The sequence below is a fragment of the Hyposmocoma kahamanoa genome, unplaced genomic scaffold (assembly GCF_003589595.1).
Source record: "Hyposmocoma kahamanoa isolate Upper Pololo Valley unplaced genomic scaffold, ASM358959v1 180, whole genome shotgun sequence".
NCBI lineage: Eukaryota > Metazoa > Arthropoda > Insecta > Lepidoptera > Cosmopterigidae > Hyposmocoma > Hyposmocoma kahamanoa.
This window is the reverse complement of record NW_020653711.1, coordinates 1529833-1549151: the sequence shown is the minus strand read 5'-3', so window position 1 is coordinate 1549151 and position 19319 is coordinate 1529833. Positions and strand designations below refer to the sequence as shown.

The following is a 19319-nucleotide window of genomic DNA, read 5'->3' as shown; positions in this document are numbered from 1 at the left end:
CGTATTTCTAAGTACAATCTACAGTCTTGTCTTTTTTGAACACGGAGTAAAATGACGTTTGTAGGGTTGCCAGTTTTCATAAAATTTTCAATAATTATCTAGTTGTTGTCGACAGTTTTATCGCTAGATTGTGAAAGATAAAGTTTTGCCAGAAATGACTGAATTGTGAATGTTACGACGCTCTAATTAATTTAATTACCAATTGCGTTATTGCCTTCTTTATTCTTATTATGACAGTTGGCCTACTTGTATCGAGATCAATTTTTATTCATAAAGGTACATTTTAACAAGAACAGCCAGATTTCATTATCTATATTGAATTAAAATGAAAAACTTTAAAATATGTCTTTGTATTTTTCATAACATAAGTAGTTCTAAATATGTTGAGTGTGTGCGTTATTATTATATTATTATAAATACACTATAGTATATACATACCTATATGTACGTATTGCAAAAACATACAAAAATTTAAAATTCAAATGAACATGCGCTCAGAAATTGGATGAATAATCGTCTAGAGACGATGTGTTTCAAATACATAATATTATTATGATATCCATTTTTAGGGGTAAGAATAGAAGAAGAATAGAACTAAATATATTTATTCAACGTATTAACAACTATAATCAAGTACTTGCTGTGCTAGTGAGTATTAAGCAGTCTCATTATGTCGTTATGTAAACTCATTTTTACAAATTGATTACTTTGATATTCAGAGGTTACGGTAATGTCTAATTGTACGTGGTCCGGAGGGCTTTGGAGGAGTCTCCTAAGTGGGTAGTTTTCAAGTGACCTGTGTTGTAAAATTCAGATATTTTGTGCACAACTGTAGTTTTTCTGCCGTATAGCGAATGTGCTGAATCACGGATCTGTCGAGTCGAGAATTTGTACTGTACTGAATAAGGGATTAAAACTTTTCTTAATAATTACATGCCAGTGGCGAGGCGTCCATATAACTCGTTTCCCACCGGCTTGCCTAAAATTTTCCACATTTTAGTTTTAATTCACTATGATCACAATGTTGTGCTCAATTTTATGTGTAGAATAACTTAAGCAGTGAAATTAAGTGTTCTAGTATCTTGTATGCTAATAAATGTTCGTTTAAGTGACACCCAGGCGCCATTTTTAGGCGTTACTAACGACTATTTTCATGTCTCGCCACTGTTACCTATTTAATATTTGCAACCATTAATTATTATATAGCACTATTAATACAATAGTGTATTAACTCATAATATATTTTTGCAGAATCGACGAAAAACGAAATACTCACTTCCCGTGGAAGATTATTTTAGTAGCAATAGAGCTCCGTGTGAAAGAGTTCGTCCAGGGAAGTACTGCCACCTTACCTATTTCTACCGCCAAGCAGTAATGCGAGCATTACTGTGAAATTACAGACACGTGGAACTTGTCAACTTATGTTTAAAGGTGACAGGCGCAGAAGCAGAATCCGTGAGATCTTTGTGATAAAGGCCTGAGTGGCAACTGCTACGGCCAGGCATGTCAATTAACACCAGACGCAGGTCAGGGGTTTTGAGTAAAGACTGTTTTGTCCAAAACTTGCTCTTGCTCACAAAAAGTTTGTCTTATTTTGAGTTAATTAGATAACTTTTAATTGTTTCTTATAATATTGTAACAACGGTTTTATTGACGTGTAGAGAATTAAATTTTACGTTCCGCGATAGTATAATCTTAAATTTCACATATTTTCATTAACGACACTATTGTAATAGCAATGTGATATATTTTTTTTAATTCATAATTTTTCCTTACATCTGAGTAACTTTCGATATTATTGCTATTAATCGGTGAGATGATAAGTTTATGTTGTTATTGAGCTAAGAATAACATACCCGAAATAAAAACCATTCACTTTATACCATTTGTAATAAATCAGTTTTGTTTTGGTTTTACAATCATTATGATTTTTTATATATATATATTTAAGGTACCAGTGTCATTCAAATTAACTTTGATTTTGGTAACAAAATTGACGCGGCTCTACGATATTTTTCATGATTTCTCTGAAAAAAGTATTTTTTAACTTGAAATCTTCAGTACTTTGTATAGTTTAAAGAATATTTAGGTACTTATTAAATTAATAAAATATGAAAGAACAAAGTTTTTAATTGTGGCCCTGGTGAAGGATAACTTTTGGCCGAAGGGTGTCGTATATCGGCGATTTGAGAACAGCATAAAGCGCGAGATACTGTTATTCTCGCATAGAAATTCCGCGCCTTATGTCGCTCTCGCGCAAGTCGCGACCTTTCGTCGCCATGCTTCGATCCCTGACTGGATCAGTGCAGAAAAACTAACTTTTATATATTGTCCCGGGTCTGGGTGTTCGTGGTACCGTCGTTGTTTTCGAGTTTCATAACATAACCTAAGTGCTTTAGCTACTAATTTAGGATCAGAGCAAAGTATATGATGTTGTCTAATATGTATTATTTATAAATTTATTTAAACGAATAAAATAGTAGTTTATGTCACTGTTACGTAATGAAAAGCATTAAAACACGTGTGCGGGTTTATTAATTTTCTTAAAAGCATCACACGAGTGTTTTAACGCCTAATTATGTACAATTACATACACTGCTTTATCTACACACATATTATAAGCTCTCTGTTATGTGTTCATGCACCGCATGTTACGGCTGGCGAAATGGCGGCAAATAAAAACTTTTGTCACGCATGACACACAACCGTAGTTTTTATTTCATTCATAGACAAATCGACCCCTCCTACGTAAAGTATCGTATGTCGAAATTGCCAAGTTTACAGGGAAGCGTTTTAAAGTTCTGAATTCACTGCAATGAGCATAATACGTAACTTTAGCATTTCTGTTTTATTCGGCAAATCTCGTTACTCACATAGAGTATTGTAAAATCCTAGATGTCGGTTAGATGATCACTCTATGTCAGTAATGAGGTTTTGCCAAATAAAACGGAGAACTTTGAAACGCTCCCCTGTAAACTTGGCAATTTCGACATACGATACTTTACGTAGGAGGGTTCGAAATTAGACTCTGTTTTGAATTAGACTATCATATCATTCGATATCAAGTAACTTGTGAAATTTGTCAAAATTGTTTGCAATTGACATTTCATTTTGAATAAAACTTCATCTCGACTGATATTATAATTGAGGTAAGTCAATGATTGAGGTCGAATCAAATGGTTTCGGTTTTCAGAGATGTTCGAAATTTGAATGTAATAACAACATTGAATTCGATATTATCATTACGCAATAATAATATTTTCACAGATAAGAAGTTTTTTCTAACAAAACAGTTTATCTTTATGCCGGTCGTAATTTGCGATTTTTGAACATGTCATAGAGGGTTTATAATATGTGCGAAGATAATTTTTTTTTCAATTTGTAGTATTTTTTACATAATTGTATTTTTTAAGTAAAATTTAGTATAACACTATGTCATCAACAGTAATTGACTCGAAACAAGAAAGCATCAGTGATTATTTTTATGATAAAATCTAATGACATCATACGACGTTACAGTTAATCGACCTATGGAGAGCACAGCCCTCGTGTTGCATATAAATACGTGTCGACCCTTATAATATTACTTTTATTAAGTCACAGTACACGCACATGAAATCAAACACTGTCGTAACTCAAAATTGTGGAATTGAGAAAACACGACTTGAAAATTAATAGAAAAAATATGAATGGATCTAATTGCCAATAAAATAAAATGAATAAAAAAATTGCCAAAGTAAATAAAAAATAAATCATTATTTTTATTTATACATTATATTTAGTTATTTTTTTGTGAACGAGAACACATAATTAATTTATTGGTTACATTCAGTAATTTTTTAAATTTTCAAATCGTATTTTCTCAATTCCACAATGTTGAGTTACGACAATACTTGGCTTTATGTACGATGAATCTGTCATATAAGTCCATTAAAATGGTTCCAAATGAACAACAGCAGTTATTTATATACTTAGTTTTGATAACCCTTCAATCGTCAACCTCTAGTTCTAATTCAATGTCAGCCAGACTGATACGTCTTAAAGTGTTGATAACAATGTACCGGGAAAACATGACATAGAGATATCGGAACCATACCATTTGTGATCGATGCTCCTTCATTGAGCGCACTACGCGCCTACTTTCCGTCCAGCGCAGGAAGTATCTGTAAATAAGAGATGTGCAAGTAATGACAGTAATAATATACTCCCGGACACATAATTCGAGCCACCTCGCATTTTTGTCTTAAAGGGCTAGAATACAAAAATAGTATTTTTTTGCAAATCCAAATTCCCAACAAGGACTTATGGAGTTTAGTGCACTAGTTTCAAATTTGCGTAATAGTTTTTGATCGATCAAACATTGTTTAAGCTTATGGCACTTAATACTGAAAATGCGTGGTGGCTCGAATTATGTGTCTGGAAGTGTATAATGATAATATCATGCAACAGTGTGTAATGTATCACTTTGGAGAATTAGGGTGAGGTCAGACGAGCGTAATCTTTTGAATTGTGAGTCGCGTAATTTACGCTGTATTCGGTTTCATATAAAAATCCGACTTGTGCCTTACGACGAGGCATAATTATTTTTTTGAGACTCACGCGCGTATTTACGACCGAACTTTGGTCGCACTGTGTGATGTGTGTATACGGGAGGGGCGAGGTATTTTCATATTGAAAGGATATATCCAGTTTCTTTTTCTTTTCCTAACATCATTTTCTAATGCTTCATAAATGAATCTATGATACATAGTGTGAATATGTTTAATAGATTCATTACAACGTGTATATGACACAACCACCCCATACAAACACTTAAAAGCAACGTAATCATAATCATTTTTTTGCCATAATTTCCATTACATGTCAATAAAATTTAGTACCTTAAAATAATATCAATGAGAATATTAACTGAACAAATGCAGTTGCATTATAAACTGATATTAAAAAAAATTGTAACCTACATACAATAAAATAACAATTTATAATTAAAATATTCCGATAAATTAAAAAAAAACTGAATAGAATACGTTCTTCTGGCGCTCCTACCGGAATTTCGTCGAACGTAAAATACGAGACTGAAACGCCGCGACTCACAACTCACAAAATTACGTTTGTCTGGCCTCACCTTTAAGCAGCACTCCTACCCGACACAAAACCAAACGACTGAGCCTTGTTGTTGTTATGTTCAATATTATTTCAGTTACTATATAAAAGTTACACAAACTCTTTTCAATAGCGAATTACCTGTATTGTTGTCTGCGTTATTTCAAAATTGTAATACGTTTTGGTCACAACAGTGTTCAGAATAGGTGAAGTATGAGTAATGGTAATATTAATAAGTAGCAAAAAAGCAAGATCCCTAGTTGCAGACCTGGTAATTAGTATATCACGTATCTGAACATTATTATTATTAGTTTATTTTGTGAGACGTAGTTATTTATTTGAATTAAGCATCATTTACTCACCTCTTGGAAGACAGGACAAAACTAAGTGGAAGGTCTAGAAAACTAATGTACTTTCTCAGTATATTTACAGAGTCTAATGTGTAAACTGTGCACCCTGCAAGGAAACATTTTACTTATTTAGGGTACAGGTATTATGATTAGGTATTTAACATGTTCACAGTCCATGACTCCTCCTGGAGTTGCAAATTGGTTTCAACCATAAGTCCACGCACACCTATGGAGTCGCATCTACATACTACTACAATGTTAAATATCTTGATTCAATTTGTAAATCAAAGCCTTGATTTTTTTTAAACTTGTGAATTGATAATCTTCTGCAGGTGAATTTTTCAAAAATAACAATAATTTGGATATATTAAGATAAAACCAACACTATTTCACACTAATTACATAGGACTTACAGGGTTGATTTGGGCCTTTATATGTATGTATGTGTAGGGGACTATGAATGTATTAAAAAGTGACTTTATAATACAAATTAATAGTAATGTGTTATATTATTATTGTTACAAAGTTCAAACAATAAGGAAAAATTCCTTCAACTGAGTGGACCCGAGCCAGCGTCTGTAGCCACACTGGGACCACTGCTCTTATCAGCTGAGCTAGACTGAATCAGCAGATCTTACGAATATCTCTATGTGCTTGTTGCAGATCTTTGAATTTTGGTTTAAACACCTTTTTTGCCATCAGTGCCACCTGCGTGAACTTAGCCTGCTACAGCTACCAGAAGTAGAGATGTCGCTTTATTGAATATCATGATGTTTTTACTACAATGATATTCATATTTTTTGTGAAAATACTGCACTAATTTGTTACTATTATAATAATTTGCTATATTTCAGAACTCACTTTTAGGCATCATTTTCTCAACAAACATATAAGCAATAGCGTAAAAAACAGCTGAGTGGTTTGGGTGCGATGAGACACCACCTCGATCAAACGTTACAAGGGTGTCTATGTCCAAAGACTCAAGTTGGTGTTGTATAAGTTTAGATACCACTGGAACTGGCCATTGGACTTTTGGGTCATCTTTAAGACGTGTATCCATGATTATAGTGATATTCTGTCCAGGAACTCCGAGTTTTTTGCATGCATCCCAAAGTTCTGTACGTCGTAAGTGCCCTTTACCTTCATGGTCACCTGAAATTTGAAGATATTTATTTAATGTTTAATTTTTGACTTGTTAATGGTATTTTGTGAGAAATTATGTAGTAAGTTATGGTTATGAATACAAAGATTGTACACACAGGGAAATTTTGTCGACCCAGTGGGACTTGAACCCACGTTCATGCTGCACTGTAGCTTTGTTCTAACCATCTGAGCCACAGGTCCTATTCATAATCGTAACAAAAACTAGTGAGTTATTTCAGAAAAAAAAATATCTCAATAAAATATGTAGTATATGTCAAATTATGGTTTATAAACCGCCAAACTGTCACTGAAAGAATTACAAGTAGTATTTCGATAGGACTATGAAATTGGCAGTGCGAAACCAAAATAGAAAATTTTTTAGTTCTTAGGTTTTCACGATTGTTATAAATAGGAAATAAAACTATTTTTTCTGAATTAAACTGCACATATTTGTTTTCTCAAACAAACCAACATTTTTTTTCATTTACAGGTCCCATGATCACTGCTGACTTTAATGTTGGTTTGTTTGAAGAAAAAAAAAAGATACAATTTAGATTCGAAAAAATATTTGCTAAGAATTTTTTTTTTCATATTATTATGTTACTATTAATGCAATTTTAAGGAAATTTTGGATCTAAATAAACACTTTTGTTTTTATCCCTTCTTCTGTGGTTGACAGTTTCCTTCGGTACAGCCTGAGCCGCATTTCTCTGACCTATATTTTTTACTGAGAAATTGAGTTTGCAAAAACTTACCATTAGATAAACAGAGTAAGTGCACGTCAGCTCCCTGTTCACAAAGTCTAAATATTGTGGGACCAAAGAACATGCATTCGTCGTCAGGATGGGCCGTAACCAGTAAAACTCTCTTCGCTCGTAGCGCCCCGCGGGTTCTCGTCGGTAAACGCCGTGCATACCGCCGATACACTACACAACATACCACTAAGTACCCTAAAAGCCATATGCTTACATACAATGCGAAATTCCTAAAATACAATAGAGTTTCAGACACAAATTGCAAGTAAAACTTGTAGATATTTTCAAGATCAACAGACGCTTCATTTAATAACATTTCTGACTAGAACCTATGAACTCTTTGTGCGAAGATAAGCCATTGGACTTTATTACGTTTGTTTATAAAATTTTATATCAATCTTTCAACTCGCAACGCATTTTATTACAATTTTAAGAAATTTTCAACATTGTACTTTTCAGTGATATTTTTGACATTTTGCAATTAATGTTGCCTTAGAAAAATAAGAACTATATATTCGAATGTTTCCGGTTTGACTATGTTATTGTGTTGATGTTGAGTTGAGTCACGGACTTGTATAATAGAGTGAAAGGTGCGAAGTGCGAAGTGCGAACCTTTAGTGAGATAATGTGGCGTAAGAATCTAGAATCATGTTGTGTATATGTATAGTTAAGTTCTAGCAAATAAAATAAGTATGAGTGCGATTTATTTTGTCTGATCTTTTTTTAAATCAATTATAAATTAAAATTGCTCATTAGTCTTGCAAATAAAGCTACATTGAAACACAATGATCTTAAGTGAATATATAATAATAAGAAATAAAAAATACGTGTTGTAATTATGTCAACCCTACTCATGTAATAATTGGAAATATACACAGTAATATACACATACATCTATTTATTCTACGTTCCACTTCCCCTTCTTTCTTCATTTACTTTTCCCATACTTTACCATTATTGTGCGTGAATTAATTTCCCCGTTTTGTGGTGGCAGTGGTGGATCAAACGTATACCGCGAAGTGCCTTAAACCAAAAAAAAAATTCGACTTGACATTTATATGAATTTGACACATTTTGCCTTGCCGTCGAATTGAAAAATAATAATTTCTATTTTGGAAAAAGATTGTTTTCATCATCTTATTAAAGGTCCGAACAGAGTGTTACAATGATACAACCGGATTATCCCACGGCTATGGGGTTGCTGGCCCATTTGAATTCGGACGAATTGAAAGAAATGCTGAATGACGACACAAAGTTTGATACGGTTCTCAAGGATGTAAAACAGGTATTAAAGCTTTTGTTGTAAAAATGATTCCTGATAATGCCACTGTTCATTGCGTTATCCCATTGAATATTAATTTAAAATTGCATTTAAAAGTTATCGATACAGCACAAAATCGTTGCTCTATCTATGAAGGATGAGTCACAAGTCATTGTAGATAGTCATTACTATTATTATATTACATTTGTGATATGCACAATTATTTGCGTACTTTGTCATTAAAAGAAAAATCTGAAGAAATTTAAAAAAGGTATTTTCAAACTGTCTATTAAACATCTACCCTTCATGATATATAAACTACGTAAGGACAGTGGAACCTTTGCCTACCCAAATTAATTGGTTAAAAAAAAACAATGTTAAGTTTCCCCATTTTGAAAATGAGTAAAAAACAAGTGGTTTAAATATTAAGAAGAGTAAAAGAAATCAATTGAATATTACAAAGAAATATGTATGTTTATTTACAATGTACAAGTCGATAAATATAGTTTCTATAGCTCTCAATAATATGTTTGGTATATGTTATTTTAAGCTACTTTCTAGTCAAATGTAAGTCTAACATTGTGTATAGTATTCAAGTTCAAGATTTTTTAAATATATAATATTCCATTAAAAATAAAAGAACAAATAAGTGAGTTCATCAGTTTAATAATAAAGAATTGTAATATTAGTGGAACACGAACTTCAAGTAAAATTCCTTGAAACTTGACAACAGAAATATTTAAATAATTATTTCCGCACACATTAAATACAAAAAAGTTACCTTTTGAATTATTTTTATGTGAGGTCCAATTTCAACATTCCCTATGCATCAGCGGTCTCATATCACTCATTTTCTATTTCTTGTTATCTACACTGTTATACCAATTTGTAGGTATATAATTTATAATTATGTGCATAAAGACTTTTAAAAGGAATATCCATTTAAAAGTCTCATGCTGCAAATAAATATCCTCTACATAATATTTTACTAGATTTGACCAACTTCTGCTGTCCTGATTTTTTCTTATGATACAATTAAATTATCCTTTCTAGAAACTCAGTCTTAAAAAAATTAGCCAATTTTATTCATTTTGTATGAAAATATGTTCAATTTGACCGACTTTTGCTGTATTGATTTTTTCTTCCAATGCAATAAAATCCTCTTCACATGAAACTAAGTCTATCAGCATTAAAAAAAATTAGTCAATTTTATTCATTTTGTATTACAAACTATTTTATTAAATTTGACTGAATTGAATTAGTGATTCTTACATGAAACTGAGTTAATCAGCACTAAAAAATCAACTATATTAAAAAAATTGACTATGCCAAAATTGTTTTCACAAAAAAAGACTTAATGGTTCAAACAGTTTCCCTATAGCTTCTATGGTTTTGGATTTCGTTATACTGTCCCAGTCATAAAAACACACTGTATATTTAGACAGTTTGTTGTTGCTTCTTTACTACGAAATGTTGCACTTGGTAAATTTTGTTTTTCACATATGACTCAAAATTTGTTAAATTAATTTGTTTACAATTTTTTGTGGCGATCAGGGCTGCTTATTACATTATGGTCCAAATTTGTATTGTGCTAACTTTATGTTTCCTGTATCTGACTTTAAGGTACTGTTCAATATAAATCATAATTTATTTGGCAGGTCAAAGACTGGGAGACAGAAAAAGAGATGATAATAGCCAGCAACCGGTCATTGGCAGAGTTCAATCTGAGCAAAGAGCCTGATCTGGAGCAGTTGAAGGCAGAGGTGGCTGCAAAGTCAGAAATGGGCCAAGAGATATGCAGTCGTATCAAGGAACTGTTGGATGAATATAGTAAGTTCCAAATGTATCATCTTATTGTTAGTAGCAGTACAGTTCCTTGTGTTAGAGTTTGTCCAGGGACTACTGCCACCTTACCTATTTCTGCCACCAAGCAGTAATGTGAATGTTATTGCATTTCGGTTTTGAAGGGTGCTGGTGAGTGCCCCTCAATTGTTAAAAAGTTCCATTAAAGTAGAGGTAACTGTTTGATTGTCTAGATGACACAATATGGCACATCATAGCATGATGTCTTCTTTCAATTACCATAATAATTAAAATTTTAACATAATGTTTATATAATTTCAGAATCAAAATCAACCGGTATATCTCCCGACACAACACTAGCTCTCCTCCAAACAGCAGCAGCAGAAGTAGAGGAGAAATCAGAAAATATAGCACATGATTTCCTATCTGGCAAGATAGATGTTGAAAAGTTCTTAGAAGACTTTGAACCAATCCGCAAAGAAATGCATCTACGGAAGTTCAAAGCAGACAAAATGAGTGAGCTTATAAGAACTGGCAGTCAAGGATCTTACAGCAACAATATTCAGAGGCCATATTTACCGTATCCAAGCTACGGTCCACCACAGAATGTTCCAGGAGTGCCATATCCAATGGGACCCCTCAACATGCCTATGCCTGGCATGTATGGAAACCATTTCTAAAGTTTCTTACACGACTGCTTTACTTTTTGAACTTTTTTTAATTTAGCCGACGCCTTAGTATTTTGACGATAATGGCGAATTTACTTCATACTGTCTTGCAACAAAACTGTCAAAGTTTAACATTGCTTATCTGGGTGAAAATGACGAAAAATAATACGACAGGAAACATAATTTGTCTGGTGTCTTAATACACAGAATAAGCAGTGTTTAATTTTGGATGTTAGCAATTACATTTGGCCTGAAAATGATCTGAATATAGAAAGTACAGTAGTATTTTTTGAAGTTCAAGTTTTAGAACTGTCAATTACGTAATTTTATTCTAATGATGACGTTCAACTTTACCCGCCGCTCATTAGTGCACTGTTGCAATTATAAGTTTACCATAATATTGCACTGTTAATACAATAGTATATTAACTCGAAAAGTGTATATTTTCAGAAACAATGAAAACGGAAGTACTCACACTTCCCGTGAAAGATTATTGAAATTTATGTAGAGGTATGCCAAATATATCTAAAATTGTAATATTATTGAGTAAGGACTGTTTTGTTCTAAACTAAGCTCAGAAAAAGTTTGCCTCATTCTCAGTTAAGTAGATATCTTTTAATTGTTTCTTAGGCTCAATTTACATTGCGGCGGAACGGAATGGAAGCGCCATTTTCGCTTCGCTGCGCGATAAGGCGCGCGAGTGTTGAGACAACAATTGCTTTAGCTCATCCCACGATTTAGTCTGATCCCGCTCTCCTACTAGGTTCGCGGCTTCCCCAGTTAATCTACACATGAAATAAATAGGTCATCTGGTTGTCATCCCCGTTAAAGGTGGACAAAATATATTCACACTTCTTAATAAATACGGGTAATTGTCTAGAATCCCCTTCGAATAATGGGATTATTTTCACCATTTCCATGGGTACCCGATTGATACCAGTCGTTATCAAAAATTAAATAATTTCGCGTAAAAAGACAGAATGAACAAAAAGTACCTAATTCTAGAAATATGCTAACGAAATTTGGTCAACAGTGTTTAAATAAAATGTGATTATATAAACACGTAATTATATTACAAGAGTGGATAATAAAGGAAAGCTTCAAAGGACAGTGATAAGATTTACTCACAGGTCCGCTGCTACTCTCATTGGCTCTTGTCTGGATTACTTGTCAGGAACTCTGCTTGGCTCTGGCTTGACCCTCGTACTTATTAAATTTGTTTGTTCGGTGATTCCCGTCTAAGCGTTGAAACGCACGATGCTCGACGTGTTTGTACCCGAATTTACTACGCATCGGGGCACAGAAGGATCTACGAGAATTCTACCGGCTGCGCCAAATAAGTGACTGGCCAGAAGATTAGTTTAAAAAAAACTTTATTCAAACTGACAGAGTGACTGCTTAGTTCTAATAATAGACAAATAATCGGTCTTAAAACGAATTTACAGACTTTATATATTATTTTATTCATTTGTCAGCATGCGAGCAACTGGCACAGTTAGGCGTGCTGACAAAACGGAAGGAGCCACGTTCATTAACCTTAACTCGCGCGGTTGCTGGAATGCTTGAGCATTCCCGCGAATGCTCGAGCATTTCAGCGACCGCGTCTTGAGGCTGTAGTATGACGTCACGTTGCGCCTGCCTTCGCTCCACTACGGATTCGCCAGGCGTCGCCGACGGGAGCTGCGGAATCCTCGCGAATGCGCGAGTTTCTCAAGCGTGCGCGAGTACTCCGCGGAAGACACGCGACGTGATCTTTGGCTCGTATCTAGTTTGAATGTTACACAATTGACCATAGAGTTAATTACGCTATGTACAGTATCGTTACAAAAATTCGCTTCCATCCCGTTCCGCCGCAATTCCGCAATTATAAATTGAGCCGTACAATACTTTAACGACAATTTTTTTTACGCATAGATAATCAAATTTTAACTTCAGAAATGGTATGATATTAAATTTAACATATTTTTAGTTATAACACTAGTAATAGCAGTGCGATATGTAGATATTTGGTTAAGGGGCCTTACCATGAACTCTTATTACTTCGTAGCTCTGTCAGTTACAAAGTAATAAACGATTGTCACCGATCCTGTAGTCGCTGTTTATCCTATTATATCATCTTTAATCAATAAATGAATTTTATGGCGTACTCATTATGAATTTTTTGCAATTTCAAACATCCGGTATTCGGCCGGATATTGTTCTACTATCCGGTATCCCGCCGGATATTATAAATAGGCCGAATACCGGATATCCGTTTCATCTCTAGAATTTATTATTTGCCAAGTTTTATTGAAATCGGTTAACGGTAAGAGTAGAATATTTTATCATTTTTGAACGGTACCACTACTGAGGTACCCTCTTTCCAACAAAAAAGAATCGTCGAAATCGGAGTAATCGCGTAACATACAAAAAAAATTGCAGACGGTTAAAAAACAATTGAAATCTATTCCATTGACCCATATTGACCACACCTCGGATGTGTATAGATATTTGATTAGTTTGACCAATCAGATCATTTTGACGCTAACTGTACATACCACATAGTTATCTAAGTTCAATTTATGTGGACAGTTATGGGTTTGTATTTGTGTTGTGATTGTCTACTTTTTATATTTAAAAAAATATTTGGTGTACAACTTTGTCTTTTATGTGTAAGCTGTAATAGTTTAAATGTAATAATTAGATTTATTATGAAAGCATTTTTTTTTGTGTCAATTACCTATTTACGTATATTCAGTTTATTAAAATCAAAATGAAGTGAAAATATTGTTTACAATGACATATTTTTACCTCTGTCCGTATGATATGGTGCTTGTAGTGAAAATGTGATTAAAATTATGTGAGTAAACATAATAGGACCTTTTATTAGATTGAAGAATAGTCTGGCACCAATAGTATTGAAATGTCACTATGAAGAAAGCTTTAGAAATATTTAGTATTATGTATAGGAATTTTAATAATAAGTTTTGTTTATTCAATGATCTGAAACTACAGTTTAACCAAAAACGAAAATGTGGTGGAGAAATACAGTAACGAATGTAATGAATTAAACTCTTATTTGGAAGAATTATTGGCACAGACTGTTTTCAGAGTGTAAAAATAAGAAATAATATCTTTTAGTTAATTTAAAGAATATTGTATGTACTGCCAAGATTATAGTAGCTATAGATTTAATGAAATAAAAATATATTAAACGAAAATAATTTATTTACTAAAACTATATATAGCCTTGATGTTTCTCTACTTGGTAGGTATGGTCAAAGCTACTCAAAATATAAAACTAAAATTTGATACGATTTTTATCACAATATAACGAGGATTCACATACATTCAATACTTAAATGAGAACATTGTTATATTACAATTTCTTGGCGCAGTAATCTATCTGTTCTTGGCAGATTTGTCCTTGACATTGGTTGGTTGGTGACTCATTCAAATGTTCTACTTAGTCTCGTCTTTCCTTTGCTTATTTACAGAAACCTTATCTATATCATATTCTGACTTGCCCTGAAATAAGAGCAAGACAAATAGTCCTCCTAATGCAAACACCATGTAGATTAACGCTTCTTGATTATTATTACGAATTATTTCGGCTCGTCTTTGTTGCTTTTTATTGACCATATCTTTATCAAACTGAGCTTGTCTAAACAGATTTCCGTAGTGTTCTTTGGTCCTGAAAAAGAGAAATAAGACACTAAGCCATAATATTGTAGTTACTTCTTACAAAGCACCAATGTGTTGGCATAATGCAGAATAATACTTATAATAAAGTGCACCTCTTGCAGCTTCTGTGGCGCTAGGGAAATACAAGGGTACGAAATAGTTTGGTGACCACAGGCTAAGACACCTTAAGGGTCAATTCACATTGCGGCGGAACGGAATGGAATGGAAACGTAAATTTCGCCTTGCGAAGGCGAGCGCTGTCGCTGGAATACTCGAGCATTCCGCACCTTGAGGCTGTAGTATTTCGTCGACTTTTGAGGTCATACTGCGCCTGCCTTCGCGCCACTTCTCGCGAACGCGTGAGAATTCCGCGAAAACGCGCGACGTGATCTTTGGCTCGTATCTAGTTTGTATGTTACACAATTGATCATAAAGTTCATTACTCTTATGTACAATATCGTTACAAAAATTCGCTTCCATTCCGTTCCGCAGCAATATAAATTGAGCCTTAGTTGACATTGGTTCACAATTTGAATTACCAATAATAATGCCGATTTTGGGAAATATTCAACAAATGTGCACATGTAGAATTTTTAGACTTCTACAAATATCTTACCAAGTGTCAAAGTCATAGACTGGCCGATTATCTACAGTGTAGTTCATGTGTCGTAATGTGCGTGATTTATAAAACTTAAGTACAGGATCGGTGGGCTCTGGATCTGGTTTATATTCCATACGCGTAGTATTTTCCCTCCCTACCAGCAACCCTATAAAATGAACAATAACAAAAAATAATTAAGTGTAAAAAAAACTGAAAAAGTTTATTATAGATACTTATATCAACCATACATTATTCACTGTTGGACATTTCTAACAAAAGCGTTTGGGCCATAACCAAAGTATGCGAGCTGGCCTCGTATACTTACAACTGGACATCTCTAACGAAAGTGTGTTATAGTAAAGTACGCAAGCTGACGACCAGATACCAGTTACGCATTTCTTGAAAGAGTTAACCTGATTGATTACTTCCCCACCATTCACATTTTATTTTTACAAAATTGAAATAAAGTATTGGTGTACCATACATACCCAGTACCACAATGTTTATTAATTAAAACAAAAACCTAATCTCCTATAAAATTGTATTACCAAAACTAAATAATCTATTACCCAAACTAAAAACTAAGACTAAATAGATAGCAGGTCCATTTTCTCCTAATGTAACGTACAGTTGGCAGCTCATCAAACCATATACTTTTGGTCCAATATAGCCTCCAGAACAACAGAACAAGATCCAAGAATGTGTAGCTTGATGTGCTGCTGTCTATAATTAAATGATTGATTTCGTGTTGTTACATCTGTTCTAAAGAACTCTAAGATAATAAAATAAATAAAAATAAAATGTTTTATTCGTTCATTTTAAAGGGCATAGTACAGGGGCGGATGTATGTCAATTTAGGGCCTGTGCTAGGAAACATCGCTCTTCTATAATATTAATAGTAATTTTGCTCTTAAATACTTTTAAGATGATGAAACAGACTAACTTAATATCTACTGTAACTGGTGTTACAACTAACACACATTTCACTAATTACAGTAATTTTTAACTTTTCAGACTAAAAATCGATTAACCTAATTGTTAATGTGTGTGAGTGCAAGTATGTGTATATATTATCTGTAGGTGTGTAATTGTGTGGAAAGTGTGAATGTGTACATGTGACCTACCCCTGTCATACATTTTCTTCAGATTGACATTTCCCAAAACTTCATATGCTTCCGTTATTGCTCTGAAGTTTTTAGCTGACGTTTCATTCTGGAAAATAATAATGGGGACTTAATGTAACTTATTAATGTGCAGTTCAATATGTATTATATAAAAAAATTATTAATATGTTGCTAATTCAGGCTAAATTTTGTTAAAGTGTTTATAGTTATGTGTTTGTAACATAAGTATGTGTGTGTGGATTGAGTGAGAACCCTCTGTAAAATGCTTAAAATATATTAGTCATTTAGTAAAAGTTCTAAAACAATTGTAGCAACCAATCTTTCTACTTGTAAAAAGATAAAACAATTGAAAAATAACTTAATGTGTGCTCACTCAGTTCTCACAGAGGGTCAGCCAGATCTACAAAAGTATTAAGTTTGCATATAATATTATTGTACTAGTTTTTCGTAAAAGTTTTGCTGAACTATCGTTTTTAATCACAGATCAATTAGTGCCTTTTTTAAATTTTTACAAACATTTTCTTATGCTCACTCAATCCGCAAAAGGAACACTTTCTTAAAAACCAAATAAGCAAATTAAATTTCGTTTATGTCTAGATTTAGTAAAAGTTACATATAAATTGGTAAAAAATAAAACAAGCAACTAATGGGACACGATTTTGTGTGTGTGATTTCTGAAGAGTAACAAACGCCAATATTTTCGATTTGTAAGTATTACACAGACTGTAATTGGTCAAGTTTTAGTAGTAATTTACTACTAAATATCTGCAAATATTATATACAAACTTAATACCTACTTTTGTGGATCTGACTAGCCCTCTGTAAGAACTGAGTGAGCACACATTTTTCTTGTTTTATCTTTGTACAAATGGAAAGGTTGGTTGCTACATTTTACAGAGTGTACTCACTCAATCCACACACATGTACACGAGTACTTTCAGCAGTTGTATCTTTTTTTCGATTCGAACCCATGGCTGCTGCTTCAAGGGGTCTACACTCTATCTCCGCCTGACATCTGTCCGAAACAATTACTGCCAACTAAGCAATACTTGACCAAATGAAGACACATGATGCAAATGAAGCTTCATACTGGATACTTGTCTTTTAATTTTGTAGAATATTACTTATTTGACAGTAATTGTTTCAGATGAATGTCGGACGGAGATCGAGAGTAGACCCGCAGAGACGGTCGGTCAAATCATTAGACCACAGCTTCAGAGTTCAAATTATAGACTGTTACAAGACTGTTCTTTTTTATTAGGAGTACGAAGCATTTAAGGATTTGAAAGGCAGGGACTTGTGTTCTTGTCAATAATTCTGCAAGTTCAATATAACAAATTGTTTCCTAATTAGTTTTTTTTTGTAATTCCAAGTGACGGGACGGGAATTGTGTGTCTGATGGTAAGCAATATGTCTGCCCATAACAGTTGCAGTGCCACTCGTAGCTTTAAATTACAAAGATCTGAGGGGAAAGATCTGATTGCCACTGCACCCGATACCCTGAGACATAAGTTGACAAGTCCCATGTGCCTGTGATTTCACTCTTCAAAACTGGAACACTGTTCACATTCCGGTATAAATAGATAAGGTGGCAGTACTTCCCTGTACGAACTCTTTCACAAGGTGCTCCTTGTGAGCTAAGCAAGTGCTAAGCTCATATGGAAATTTTATCGCACGATACTTACATCGGATTTGTCAGGATGGTACACCTTGGATAGTTTGTAGTACGCGGATTTAATATCATTTTGCGTCGCTTTAGGTGTGAGACCCAGGACGTCATAATGGCTAGCACAATGTTGTGACGTCGTGGAAAACATACAAGAGCTCTTCTGCGCCAATGACTGGGCCGTCAATAGTACTTTCGAAAACAGCTGAAACATCGACGTAGAATAATCAAAACATGAAGATATTTTTAGCAAAGATTTTGTAATAACATTCAGAACTTACACGCCGTAAACGAATGATTTTGAATATAGCCATTGATTAACAGCAATTTTGACTTATTTAGATTTCATAAGACGTCCTTTTGCATTTTTGATTTAAAATCGAAAATCTTCCGAAAATTCTATGACTCGGGAGCGCAGGGAGGGAGTTTGTCACTTATGTCAAAATTATATCATCACAGTTTGTGCAGGTTGTGATCCTGACACTTACCGAGTACATGACATAACACCGAGTAATTAAAACGAGTTGAAAAAACATACAACTCGTCCTCGTCGTATTGAATACCGAGTCTCAACGATTACAGATTACAAAATAGCGAGCCTCAACGATTACAGAATACCGCTCGCGGTATTCTGTAATCGTTGAGGCTCGCTATTTGATATTCGTTATGCGGTTTTACCAACGGTTTCGATTTTGTCGACAATAGTTATTTTTGATGTAAGTGCGGAAGTTAGTCATTATTTACGAGTCTCGAGGCTTCTTGGCCCGAGCCAGAGGCGAGGGTCAAGACGCGAGACAAGTGAAAATGACAAATCCGCACGTGTATGAAACGACGTTTTTTAATACATTTGCGAAAAAACTACATCGAAAGTAAAATAAAACAGTATTTAAAAAAAAACCTCATTTTCTGCTAGTAAATTAAAATAATGAAATACAACCACTGCAACCATTATTTAAAATTCTATGGAAATCTAGTTCTAACCTTAGAATAATTATTCTAAGGTTCTAACGTGCTATTTTTGTTTATTTTCTGTAATATCAGTCTGTAACCACTTTTCTTGTTATGAAGTCTTGGTAAGTTTGTTTAAACTTCTTTAGGAACCCGTGCACGGTAGTGAGATACAATTTATCTGTAATACATAGAACAAATATATACATAAAAATCTCGCCTGTCACTCATTCA

General features: G+C 33.8%; 3 protein-coding genes across 3 annotated transcripts; 1 reads left to right on the top strand and 2 right to left on the bottom strand.

The window, feature by feature from the left end:
* Positions 1–3907: 3907 nt before the first annotated feature.
* LOC113226030 (N-acetylglucosaminyl-phosphatidylinositol de-N-acetylase) lies at positions 3908–7712 on the bottom strand. The gene is made up of 4 exons (XM_026458535.1): positions 7352–7712; positions 6315–6605; positions 5466–5559; positions 3908–4163 (listed from the first exon to the last, which is right to left on the bottom strand). The coding sequence occupies exons 1-4, from the start codon at positions 7665–7667 to the stop codon at positions 3989–3991; spliced, it is 876 nt and encodes a 291-aa protein (XP_026314320.1). The 5' UTR covers positions 7668–7712; the 3' UTR covers positions 3908–3988.
* Positions 7713–8437: 725 nt separating this feature from the next.
* LOC113225933 (vacuolar protein sorting-associated protein 37B) lies at positions 8438–13943 on the top strand. Its single transcript, XM_026458407.1, has 3 exons — positions 8438–8636; positions 10271–10442; positions 10737–13943. The coding sequence occupies exons 1-3, from the start codon at positions 8517–8519 to the stop codon at positions 11093–11095; spliced, it is 651 nt and encodes a 216-aa protein (XP_026314192.1). The 5' UTR covers positions 8438–8516; the 3' UTR covers positions 11096–13943.
* Positions 13944–14505: 562 nt separating this feature from the next.
* LOC113225994 (dnaJ homolog subfamily C member 30-like) lies at positions 14506–18566 on the bottom strand. Its single transcript, XM_026458491.1, has 5 exons — positions 18419–18566; positions 18157–18342; positions 16472–16559; positions 15363–15513; positions 14506–14756 (listed from the first exon to the last, which is right to left on the bottom strand). The coding sequence occupies exons 1-5, from the start codon at positions 18449–18451 to the stop codon at positions 14525–14527; spliced, it is 690 nt and encodes a 229-aa protein (XP_026314276.1). The 5' UTR covers positions 18452–18566; the 3' UTR covers positions 14506–14524.
* Positions 18567–19319: the final 753 nt, after the last annotated feature.

Coding starts and splice junctions, on each gene's coding strand:
- LOC113225933 (XM_026458407.1), top strand. CDS start 8,517: ATGATACAACCGGATTATCCCACGGCTATGGGGTTGCTGGCCCATTTG. Junction 8,637..10,270: donor TTCTCAAGGATGTAAAACAG/GTATTAAAGCTT, acceptor TTTATTTGGCAG/GTCAAAGACTGGGAGACAGA. Junction 10,443..10,736: donor GGAACTGTTGGATGAATATA/GTAAGTTCCAAA, acceptor ATATAATTTCAG/AATCAAAATCAACCGGTATA.
- LOC113225994 (XM_026458491.1), bottom strand. CDS start 18,451: ATGGCTATATTCAAAATCATTCGTTTACGGCGT. Junction 16,560..18,156: donor ACCATCCTGACAAATCCGAT/GTAAGTATCGTG, acceptor ATTATTTTCCAG/AATGAAACGTCAGCTAAAAA. Junction 15,514..16,471: donor GAAGAAAATGTATGACAGGG/GTAGGTCACATG, acceptor TTCATTTTATAG/GGTTGCTGGTAGGGAGGGAA.
- LOC113226030 (XM_026458535.1), bottom strand. CDS start 7,667: ATGTTATTAAATGAAGCGTCTGTTGATCTTGAAAATATCTACAAGTTT. Junction 5,560..6,314: donor TGAGAAAATGATGCCTAAAA/GTGAGTTCTGAA, acceptor GTTTCCTTGCAG/GGTGCACAGTTTACACATTA. Junction 4,164..5,465: donor TTTGTCCTGTCTTCCAAGAG/GTGAGTAAATGA, acceptor TCTTATTTACAG/ATACTTCCTGCGCTGGACGG.